The following is a 12,874-nucleotide window of genomic DNA, read 5'->3' on the forward strand; positions in this document are numbered from 1 at the left end:
CTGATGATGATGACTAATCATTATGACACTAGACTTCGTATCGAGAGCGCGTCATTCGCGCCAAAGGATTCTAACTAATATATAATTATATATGTATATAATAATATATGTACATAAACAACTATATAGTACAGTAAATAGACAAGAATATTTATATATCATAGGAAGAGATAAAATCTTTCCACCTGCTTCTAAGTTTGTCGTCCAGGTGCATCAGGTCTAAGTAAAATGCCGAGTATTAATAATTGGTAATTAAGTTAGACATTTGTCGGCATCGCTTCCCTCTTGATGACTAATTAACTTGAACTTAATTAACTTGGGCTTTTATAGTTTTTATTGATATTGTAGTTTTTGTTTGATGACTATGAAACTAACGTGGATAACCGTGGATTTCTGAGTGCTAAATGTTTGTTTAAATCATATTGCTATCTCTGGTTTGTCAAAGATAATGATAGAGATGACGATATGTTTTATACAGATTTTGGTCTAAGAAACCCACGGTTAATCGAACTTCCCGTGTCCTGTTAAAATTTTAATATTAATACGATAATATCTATTTAATAATTATTTTAGAAGTTAAGTAATTTAACTTTATCTTTATTTTCTAACATAGCATACTTAACTCTACATAAGTACATACATTATGAACAAGATTTTTTCCCGAAAATGAACTTAGTTCACTTTACATTTGGATCCATTAAAGAATTAATTTCTTGTGACATCTGAAATAATTCCTATTAAATATTTCCTACTCGCTGTCGCCCGCGACTCCGTCCGCGTGGATATATAAAAAAACTTAATTAGTGTATATACGTATGCCAAATTTAATCGAGATCCGTTTAGCCGTTCTAGAGATATCTTCAAACACCCATCCATCCACATCACATCCATCTAAACATTCGCATTTATTATATTATTAAGTTAAATAAAAACAGCTCTTCAAGGCATAAATTCGAAAAAAATGAATAAATAGTATCCTATGTCCGTCTCCTGGCTCTAAGCTACCTCCTCACCAATTTTCAGGCATATCGGTAAATCCGTTCTTGAGTTATAAATAGTGTAGCTAACACGACTTTCTTTTATATATATAGATTATTCCTTGCTGTACACGCACCTTAATACAATAATATACATATATAAATAAATATTTGTCGTAATAAATTGTTAATGTTATCCACAAAGTGCCCATAAAACGTTGTGAGGCCACAGACGGCAACATTCCAACAACGTTTACAACGTAAGCCATGCTTTATGACACCAAATTGTCCTGTGCGGTCAAAACTAAGGACAAATAGCTATATTAAACATAATTATACATCTTAATTCTAACTAATATTATAAATATTACTTATGTATAATCTATATATATAAAAGAAAGTCGTGTTAGTTACACTATTTATAACTCAAGAACGGTGTTACCGATATGCCTGAAAATTGGTGAGGAGGTAGCTTAGAGCCAGGAGACGGACATAGGATACTATTTATTCATTTTTTTTTCGAATTTATGCCTTAAAGAGCTGCTTTTTATTTAACTTGCTAATATTATAAATGCGAATGTTTATATGGATGTGATTTGGATGGATGGATGGGTGTTTGAAGATATCTCTAGAACGGCTGAACGGATCTCGATTAAATTTGACATAAGTATAGAACATAGTCTGAAAGAACACATAGGCTACACTTATTAAGATTTTTTTATACAAAATAGGCAATATATTAGTTACTATCAAACTACAGTTAAAAGATATAATAAAATAGGCAAATCTCTATTAATTTTATAATTTCAAATAATAATTAACATAAAAATGATTAATTATCAAATAAAACTCGTTCTTGCAACGAAATGTCGCTCTTAATAATAATATATAACTGTCAAAAAATCAACATGGCCGCCTCATTAAGACGGGAACAGATAATAAAGCGATTAACGTCGTAACATAGTAATTTACGCGACACCAGCGCCGCGGAATTAGCATACTCAATCCAGTTTCGTGGAGGTCGGATTTCGCTACTGTGACATACGGACAATCACAACTGTCAACTTCGTAAACTGGTTAGCAATTAAGAAAAAAACATATTTAAACCGATTCAAATGTATTTTGTATGAAAACTGCAGCTGACTTAATGCTGTTTAAAAAAGTTTTTACCGTTGATTTTGCATGCTCACTATACGTCCCTACCAAGGGGCTCGGAGCCTACCCTAAGTTACGGGTGATTAGGCCATAGTCAATCTTATCTTACTAATATGCAAATGGATGGATGTTTGTAAAGGTATATCCAGAACAGCTGTATGGATCTCGATGAAATTTGGTAGGGATTAAAACATAGTCTGGAAGAACACATAGGTTAATTAAGTTCTTTTTTAATTCCGCGTGGACGTAGTCACGGGCGATAGCTAATCTCTGTATAAAACATAACGTCATCCCTGGCATTACCTAACAAAACAGTGATAACATGTTTTAAACGGGGATTTTGGTCTCCGAAACCCACGAACACATGCAATTATAAAAAAAAGAAGAAAAATATTTAATTCCAAAAATGTCAACGGCAATGTTTAAAATACTTTACGACCGTGTTTCATAAAAGAAATTCCGTAATCGATAACAAGATAATTTCATTTATCGTAACACAGTTGTGAATTAAAAACGCCTATTAAAATTTTAGGCATACTTATGCTGCATTCCTTACCTTTATAATAAATAAATTATAACTAACTATCGTAATAATAAGTTTTGGTAAACGTATAAAGGACTAGCTGTCGCCCGCTATTCCATCCTCGCGTAATTTCAAACAACTGAATTAATAGCCTATGTGTTCTTCCAGACTATGTTCTACATCTATGCCTAATTTCAGCGAGATCCATGAAGTCGTGGCGATACCTTCTAACAAACATCCATAGAGATACAATCTGATTCAACTCATCTTGATGGGAAAAGTCCTGGTTGCGCAACATCCGAGAGTATACAGGGGTTGGGAGTGCCAACTATTTCGCCTCGCAAGAGACAATGGAAAATATGAAGAACTGATCGCCAACTTTCGTTAGTCGGAGAGGCACCTCAACAAGAAGAAACATCCATCTAAACATTCGCATTTATAATATTAGTAAGATAACCTAGGATGTATATTGAAGAAAAAGGTGTCCCAAATGTAACGAAATTAACATTTTAATTGTTCTTGTGTTCATAGTTATAAAATGTTTTTTAAGACAAGTTACAAATAAATATATTTATAGTAGACAAAATTAACATATTCTTTTCCTTGATGAACATCTCATGAATAATTTTATGGCTAATAAAAATATATTACTTTTGTGATCTCAATTAGCGTGGGTTTTCACTGCATAATAGAAAAGTTTGAGGTTAACTTTGTTATTCTCTTTGAATAAGCTTGATTTAGCAAGATGTTTTTTTGTAAGCTAATTTATTAAAGAATTTATTGGAATTTTACAATCTTACTAATATTATAAATGCGAATGTTTGGATGGATGTTTGAAGGCATCTCTAGAACGGTTTAATGATGAAATTTGGTATATATATAGAACATTTAGATTTTAACAGTGGTAGAGCCCGCTTTAACATCTTCGCACGAATTGTCCCGGCTCGCCCGGTGAAATACCACGACCACACAGAAGACAGGCGTCAAGTGGAAGCAATTCCAAGTACAGTACTGATGAGTGTGCGTCCCGGAGGCCTAATTTAGTCCTCTTTCCCTTCCCACCTTTTTTCTTATAAGGAAAGGATGGGAAGTGGAAGTGGACTTTCCGGATGAGAGGATGCATGGGAAGGGAATATATTTTATTTCTGTGCATCCTCTCCTCCGTCGATTAAAGGTAGGCAACGCATATGCAATTGCGTATGTCTATGGGCAACGGTCACTTCGCTATATCAGCGATTTCAGGTGGCCGCTCGCTCGTTTGCCACCTTATGATATAAAAAAACATAATTTGGAAGAAAACATAGGCTACTAATTAAGTTTTTTTTTTAATTCCTCGTATGAGATAGTTAGTAGACTAATAATAATAAGCTTAAAGTAATTTCAAATTAAAGCATTGTACTATTCAAATATTATATATAAATACTCCTTGTTTGAGCCGTGTTGGGTCTTTTAACACGTTCGCGCCACCAACGAAGTCTTGTAATGAAGACATTTGCCTCCAATAAGAGACCTATTATTACTCTTTACCGATAAAATACCCAATTCAATTGCGTAACTCTTAAATTATTATCGACCTTAATCTTAAGTATTTACATCTTATATTTGCTTGTGATTGAATTTTTTTTGTTTAAATTATTTTATTCGGTAATTTTTTTATGGAGACTGTTGATTTATTTTTATAGTGGCCAGTATCGATTTTGATTGATGGCGAGATATTGGGAATATCGATATTATTTTTATCGTCTATGGTAGATTTCTTTTTAAATTATTAACGTATTATGTTATTGTATGATAAGATTTTCATATTTTTTAGACACTTTCACACAAAATAAACGATACAAGAAATTCTCCTTAACTTTTTTATCTTTATAAATTATCAAACGCATTAGGGTTACTGAATAATATTATTTCTACAGTAAATGTGCGTAAATATCAGTATATTTAAACTTATTTTAACCTTTTATAGTTAACGATAATTTATGATGATGTATATGTAAGAATTGTTAAGTAGAAAATCCGAAAATGTGGCAGTGTATTGACTCAACACTAGCCTAACTAAAATGTCGACGTAACGTAACTTTGTAACGAAAGCACGTCATTCGCGCCAAAGGATTCTAATGTTTAAAAGAATAAAGAAATTAAGTACACCCCACACCCAAGGTCTCTAACACAAAAATATGTTAAGGGAACGAGAAAATATATCAGTACTGCACTATCTACTACTCTGTCTTACCTCCCTCGTGTGAAACAGGCATTATTACTAAGCTTTGATGTTACCGCGTTTACGGCCGCTGTTAACTATAAACCAATCAAAAGCCTTAAACAAACATCGAGCAGTAATTAGTATAATAAAGGATTAAATTACAAATACGAGTAAGTATAAAACTGTCAATACCGATGAATATTTAAAACCAGCTTTCGCCCGTGACTGCGTCCACGATGAATTAAAAAAATAATCTTAATAAGTATTCCATTTGTTCTTCTATGTTCTACATATATACCTAATTTAATTAAGATCAAACTAGTTGTCGCCATAGGTCTAAATTAGTTGTCTACCGTCCGCGCGTACTTAAAAACTATTTGTCGCAGCGTAATGTTATATAGCGTAAAGCCTTCCTCTATAAATGGACTATCCAACAAAAAAATAATTTTTCAAATCGGACCAGTAGTTCCTGAGATTAGTAGACTAAATAATACCTGTACGAACTTAATAAATTTATAAAACAGAGAAAAAAAAATATTTTAATCGGGAATTTTAAAGCGTCAATAGCCTAATGGTTAAGGGTGCGGATTTCCGATCACGAGGTCGGGGGTTCGAATCCCGACATTCGACTATTGTCGTAAACCATATCCTAACACAAGCATAGAGCTTAGTTGGAATGGTAAAAGAAATATTAGTACATTAACAAAAAAATCTGCTAATATTTTATATCAAAAAAAAAAATTGGTCTAAGTAATTAAAAAGGAAAAAAAACACAATTCAGACGACCGTAAAATAACTTAAAAGCAATTTACACTAATTGTCTATAACAATATAACAATAGAAATTTTTAAAGTAATTTTAAATATTTCCCAACATACTTGAAATATTTGTAGCGACTTTCGACGAACCCCGAGTCCTATAACAAGGCCATTAAAACGAAACGAGGTCTCCAGAAATAGGAATTCCGAACTGGTTACAGATAATATCATGTAACACATAATGTCTTAATTATTCGCTGATGTTACTGGGTGGTCTGACGTCACAACGGTTTTCCCTTCCACTTTTAGGATGTGTACACACTATAAAATGGTATAGAAAAAAACGCACGTTAATTCCCTTTGGCTTTACATTTGTTTGTTTGCTTGTTAGATTTTACGTTCGATTTTTATGTTTTTGTATAGTCGGTGTATCAGGCTAACTTGATAGAAGTTTAAAATTAGACAAGTTTCTTTAACCAAAGACAACATCGTAGATGTTTAAAAATCTATTTAAATTACTTATACAACCTTTGTAGTTTAGTTGCTTGATTAAAAATTAAAAAAAAAGAACTAAATTATCTATTCGATTTAATTAAATTATTATTTCCAAACCAATACGACTTAGGGACCTTCAAGAAGCGAGCATACCATTTCCTTAAAGGCCGGCAACGCACTTACACTTCCTTTGGTGTTGCAGACGTCCATGGGTGTCGTTGATCACCTCTGTGTTCCCGTCGCTCGTTTGCCCCCTTCTCTTATAAAAAAAAAATTTCGCCCTCCTAATGTTACTTCTTACTAATATTATAAATGTGAATGTTCGTATGGATGTTTGTTAGAAGGTATCTACAGAACAGCTGCATGGATCTCGTTTGGCATAGATGTAGAACATAGTCTGGAAGAACATAGGATACTAATTATGTTTTTTTTTTTCTTCGCGGACGGTGTCGCGTGTGATAGTTAGTTTATAATAGTTTCGTAGACATACCATTGTGATATTTTGTTATAATTATACTTAATTTACGATGAAGGAAAACATCGTGATGCTGCACATATCTGAGAAGAAATTCAAAGATATGTGTGAAGTCAACTCGGACTTGCCAGCGTGGTTGACTATGGCCTAATCACCCTTAACTTAGGGTAGGCTCCAAGCCCCTCGGTGGGGACGTACAGCTGATAATTATACGTATTTTGAACATGACAACGCGAGCTAAATTGTTCAATTTTATAAATTGTTTTGCTTTTCATGTATGTTCTAATAATTGGTTTTCTCTTTTGTTTTAGGAAGAAGTAAGTACGGGACCAGCTCACGGCAGCAACGTGAGACAAACCCATTTTTTTATATATTAATTTTATCAATTACTTTCATCCATTGAAATACAGTAAGGGTCGAAAGAAGAGTATTAACTAAAGAATTCACGTAATAAATACATTGTCTAGATTTATTCCACTATTTTAGTTAAATATGTTTTATTGCGGTTAACTAAAATCTAAATATGTACTTTAATTGTTTTTTTATGTTTCTTGTTGTAACAGTTTGGTGACAATGTTATTTTCTTTACAATTAAGATCTCACGAAATGAGATGCAGCCTTTTTTTGTCACTTTTAAAGTATACCACCGTGACAAATGTCACAAAAACGTCAAATTAGACGCCTACAAAATCACGGCTGACGTATAAAAAGTCTATTTCTACGTTACGGTAAAAAAAAAACGTTAAAAGGCTACTGACCTTTCAATCTATCAAAACAACCTTAAAGCTGATGATTAAACTCTATTTTGATTCTTCTTTTTAATCTGTATTTTAATGTTATCAACAACCGCGTTTTGGTGGTCTACATTTATCTATGATTGGCGGGAAAACGGTTTTCATAAAAAAAAACATAGCTGTCATGTCATGTTTTATTTCTTTTATGCCATTTTCTATCCATGTAGGTTTTACATATTTTCGGACAGAATTAATCGCGACACTAACACCTCTTTCGGTTGAAATATCCTTATTTTATTATGTTTTCTTAACATATTAATTTTACTTAGCGTCCCGGAGGCCTAATTTATTCCTCTTTCCCTTCCCAAGCTTTTTCTTATGAGAAAAGGATGGGAAATGGAAGTGGACTTTCCGGATGAGAGGAAATGATGGGAAAGGGAAATTATTTTCATTCTGTGCATCCTCTCCTCCGTCGATTAAAGGTAGGCAACGCATATGCAATTGCGCATGTCTATGGGCAACGGTCACTTCGCTATTTCAGCGATTTCAGTTGGCCGCTCGCTCGTTTGCCAACTTACGATATAAAAAAACTTAGCTATAAAAACGTAGATGACTAGTTATAAAATTACCATTTCTCACAATAGATACAACTTAATTATACAACCGTATAATAGTGGCCGTGACGACAGTAATTTTATAACATTGTATAGAGTTGACATCTTACTAACATTATAAATGTGAATGTTTAGATGGATGTTTGTTTGAAAGTAACTCCAAAACGGATGAACGGATCTCTATGAAATTTGGCATAGATGTAGAAAATAATATATATATCAGAACACATAGGCTACAGACGGACGGAGTTGCGGGCCACTGCTAGTAATTGCATAAAACATAGTATCTACTAACGAAACAGAAATAAGAAAAGTACAAGATTAAAAAAGAAATTGGTGTCTCTGTCTTTTTCATAGTGAATGAAAGGGATAATATGTATTTTTTCTTGTATTTGATTAGTAATCTATTGCATTTATATTTTTATTTTAATAAATATATTAAAGGCCATTATTATACAGATTATAAATTTTAATTATCGTCTTTTATACTTCCTGTTATTATTAACACATTCAATCTTGTAAGAATTTTTCTTTGCATTTTTCTTACCAACCAGTCACTTATTAGTAACGTGACCAGACGTCCTGTTTTGAACGGGACTGTCCCGTATTATAGTTATGAGTCCCGGTGTCCATAGTTTGAATGCCGGGACGCTAAATTGTCTAGTTTATTAAGCCCGGCGAAAATATAAGCAGTTGTGTTGATAGACGCGAGCAGTGTGTGAGTTCAAGACCATATCGTCGGTCAATACATTTGAGAAAACCCAGTTCAAATCTCATTGACTACATGTTTATTACCTGAATAAAACCAGTGTCCCGTTTTGAGTCGAAAAATAAATGGTCACGTAACTTATTAGTCGAAGTTTCTCGTAATAACATGGGCCGTAGTAAAAAAAAATGTACTACAATTCAAATAGTTTGTAACTACCCTTTTAGCATGATTATGTCGTGACATTACAGACGAACCTGGATAAACAAATCCTAGAGATCGCGATATTTTCTCGCTTATAAAGGTTTCTCTTACCCGAGTTTCTCGCTTATCCTGGTTCGACTGTAATTCGACAATAATATTTTTATGCATTCTTACTTGTTATGTTTTGTATTGTTAATAACATTGCTGTTCTTGTGAAGCTTTCTAATTTAATATTTATTACGTTCACTATGAATCCAGTAATCTGTTCTTATGCCCCGTTTACATTAATCCAGTGCTTGATGACTGGAAAAATATGAATCTACATTGGTACATACACAGATCATACCAACGTGGGTTTATATTCTGTGCAAAGAAATATTAATTTTGGCATTTATAGTCTTTGCATTCGTTGGCCTTTGTCGTTAGTGTATTGACACATATTGTCATCTCGCTCACTCTCTTTGATAAAACAGAGACAATATGTGTGAACACAAGTGTAGATTAGTGTAAGAAAAACATACTAATGTGAGCCCCTATAGACCCTTAGGTCCTCGTATACAGACTTTTTATTTGCTGATAATTGGGCCCTTAATCAGTATGGACATGTATAGACGTGCGTACATAACACAGATTTGGTATTATAATGAAAAGAAAAGTCTGTAGTGGTAAGGGCCCTAAGGGCCTAACATGAGTGCGTCAATCAAACCTTTTATTTTTCAGGATAACAACGGAGTATATCTGCGGCCGGTCAGGCGGCCGGTGCAATATTTTGACCAATTTTATAGCAAACAATCGCTTCCATAGCAAATGTGAATTGGTTAAGATATTGCATCGCTCGCTTGACTCGGGATACTGCGACGAAGATTCTGTGCTTGTTCTTCTGTCTGCTGTGTGTTTTGTGTTTTAACCGTTTACACTGTCAAAGTACTTGTATAGAAACATATCTCCATCACTCTCACTCTTAAAAGAATATTTTTTGTATGAGTATTTCGGCATAAAACGTTGAATGCTACTCGTAGTATCGTAGAATGATACTATTGTTATCTCTCTTTTTACAAAGTATAAGAACGGGATAGCAATATTTTAATACAGTATGCTATGAAAGTAGGGACTCAAAGAAGTGTAACAGAGTAGCATTCAACGTGTTAACTTTGTGTGTTTGTTTTATTGCTTGTTATTGTACTTTTGTTTTTTTTTTGGAATGTTCCTTTTTTATGTGTGATTTTGTATAGTACAGTTAATTCTAGAAATGTGTCGAAATATATTGGCCGTGAATACGAAATTTGCCTACAATTTTTTGTCCACGAATTGAGAAATCGCGAATCGAAATTTACTGTATGTTAACTATGCCATCACGACATTTATCATGCTACTGGGGTAGTTATGTTCTATAAAATATTTATTATAAAAACCATACCTTAAAATGCTTTTAACACACAATTATTTTGTCTAGTTCTTCATAATCCTAAGTACCATGTTTGCACAGCGGAAACATTCACAAATAACATGTTTTAGCCTCATTTGTTGCAAAGAAAAGTATTGAGACAACATAAGTTTGTTAGTATAAGAAACAAAAGTAACAAAAAAGATAAGTCTGTCAATTTCAAGGTTAAACATGGATACCTAAATAAACAATACAAATAAACAAGGCAATTTAAACTTTAAGCAAACGTCATAAAGTTTTTTATTCAACATTGAAAAAAAAAACGAGAACATAATTAGGTCTTTAACAGCGGGACGCTGCCAGCTACTGTTTGCGGGACTTTTTATTATTAAAAAAAAACTTTTATAAATTATTTACTCATACGAACACTTCGCTTATTTATAGTGTAAGATAAATTAAACTTTATTATATAGACGATAAAAACCAATTTACCAAATGACGAAACATTTCTAAAAAACAAATACTTCTTGAAACTAATCTTCTATAAAGTCATGATACCCTGGTACATTCCGGCTATACATTGGTATCCTAAAAAGGCAAAAATCCTTGTAATAAGAATAGTCTGACTCCATTCTTTCTTGTGTCGCAGGTCCTCGTACGAGAAGACCGAAGAAGCCGCCCGGGGAGGGACCCACGTCTGATGAGAAAAGACCTAGGACTGCCTTCTCTGGACCTCAGCTTGCGAGACTAAAGGTGAATAGTCTACAGAGTAGACTCTTGAATATCCATTATATTACCAAAAGCAATCGTACTTATTATGGCCAGCTTTTTCTATTCTTTGATAGATTCCCCTATTATATTTAAGGTACAAATCTGATATACTTTTTTTAGTTTTTAGCAGGCATTTCTTTTTCTCATGTATTTTGTTGACAATATAAAGACGACAAACTTTTATTTTCTTTAGCACGAGTTTGCTGAGAACCGTTACCTCACGGAACGGCGGCGGCAGGCGCTGGCTGCAGAGCTGGGCCTGGCCGAGGCTCAAATCAAGATCTGGTTCCAGAACAAACGAGCCAAGATCAAGAAAGCCTCAGGTCAGAGGAACCCGCTCGCGCTGCAGCTCATGGCGCAAGGACTCTACAATCATAGCACGGTGCCCCTCACCAAGGAAGAGGAGGAACTGGAGATGAAGGCCAGGGAAAGGGAAAAGGAGCTACAGAATAGACATTGAAAGTGTGCTTAGTAATCTTTTTGGTTATAATGCGATTGTAAATTCGATTATAAGGGTGGATGAAATATCATTGTTTGCGAAAGAAATTATTTAACTTAAAATGACGAATTACCAATCTATATATTAATAAAAATGGAGTGTCTGTATGTAATATTAAAAAGGCATATTAAGTACACACGATGTATTTGCATTGCTGAAAAAATAAGCAAAAATGTTTGTCTGTCTATTGCTGATGTACGCAGGCATATTACCTATAGGTTACGTTTATCAATACTGCGCTCACGAAGTCGCAGGCGACGGCTAGTATTATGATATAATTTAATTTGGTTGGCCCTTTCGAAACAATGTTGTTTTGACTTTTTAACAGTGGCGTTGCTTTACTTGACGACGAACTTTTGGCTATCGAATTGTTTAAGTTTGAAAATTTGACAAAATAATCATAGAGTTCAAGATAAAACAGTTAAAAAAGAAACAATATAACTTCAATGTTCAACATTTGTAAATTATCAAAATTGAATTCTAAGAAAGTAAAAGAATCATAATTTGAAAAATACTAACTTTGCAAAGTGACATGTTTCAGCAGCGAAGACTGAACTGCGACAAATTGCGAACTGTCACACAAATCGTGACAGCTTTACTAAGACAAAGTACAATTTTAATAACGAACTATTACCCTTTACTGTGATGCAAAAATACAGCCTTGATCTATCGCTTACTAACTAAAAAAGATCTAATAACTAGCTACATTTTAAAATACAATATATGGCTCTGATTAAATCTTTGTCTACATAAATTCTCTGCACTTAATCAGAAAGATATTAAAACTACTTACTCTGCTGGCGCATCGACCCTAAGTGTCTCTTGGCCTCCAACACAAGACATCGCCGAAGTCGCCTGTCTTGCGCCTTCTCCTGCCAGTCCATCGCTTGTAGCTCCCGCAGATCCAGCTTTAAGGCGTCTCGCCAGCGGGACCTGAGCCGACCGATGGGTCGGCGCCAGTTGGAGTCCCGAGATACGCTGCTTTGGTCTTTCGATCTTCCCCCATCCTCATGAGGTAGCCCAGCCATCTGTAAGCTTTCGCTTCTCCGATGATTTCGGCTCATCCACCAGCATCTCAATTTCAATGTTAAAACTACAAGCCTACTAAATAAAAAATTACAGTAAATGACCTAAATAATTTCATATACGTATTTGTTTATTACATAAAGCGATATACGAGTTTCAAGCAGTTATTACGAACCTACTTGAGCACACGGCGTACAATATTAAAATTGTGGTCCGTGTATGGAGGTTGTCAAACGAACGTTTGAGCTGACATTGCCTGCTGTCCGTGTAAGGCGGCTTTTCATGTTCAGTCAATTGTCTCATTGGCATTTTTTTTATAAAAGATTCTATAAAAAGATCATTAATTATTG

At 34.0% G+C, this 12,874-nt stretch overlaps 1 protein-coding gene across 1 annotated transcript in view; it reads left to right on the forward strand.

Moving 5' to 3' along the window:
• Inv (invected homeodomain) overlaps positions 1-11,946 on the forward strand; it is a 51,697-nt gene extending 39,751 nt beyond the window's left edge. Inside the window, exons 4-6 of the mRNA XM_013321949.1 lie at positions 6,898-6,903; positions 10,878-10,981; positions 11,193-11,946. Of these exons, the coding sequence (XP_013177403.1) occupies positions 6,898-6,903; positions 10,878-10,981; positions 11,193-11,459 (377 nt within the window). The 3' untranslated portion in view covers positions 11,460-11,946. The remainder of the gene's footprint in view (positions 1-6,897; positions 6,904-10,877; positions 10,982-11,192) is intronic.
• The last annotated feature ends 928 nt before the right edge of the window (positions 11,947-12,874 follow it).

The sequence above is a fragment of the Papilio xuthus genome, unplaced genomic scaffold (genome assembly GCF_000836235.2).
Source record: "Papilio xuthus unplaced genomic scaffold, Pxut_1.1 DF825946.1, whole genome shotgun sequence".
Taxonomy (NCBI): Eukaryota; Metazoa; Arthropoda; class Insecta; order Lepidoptera; family Papilionidae; genus Papilio; species Papilio xuthus.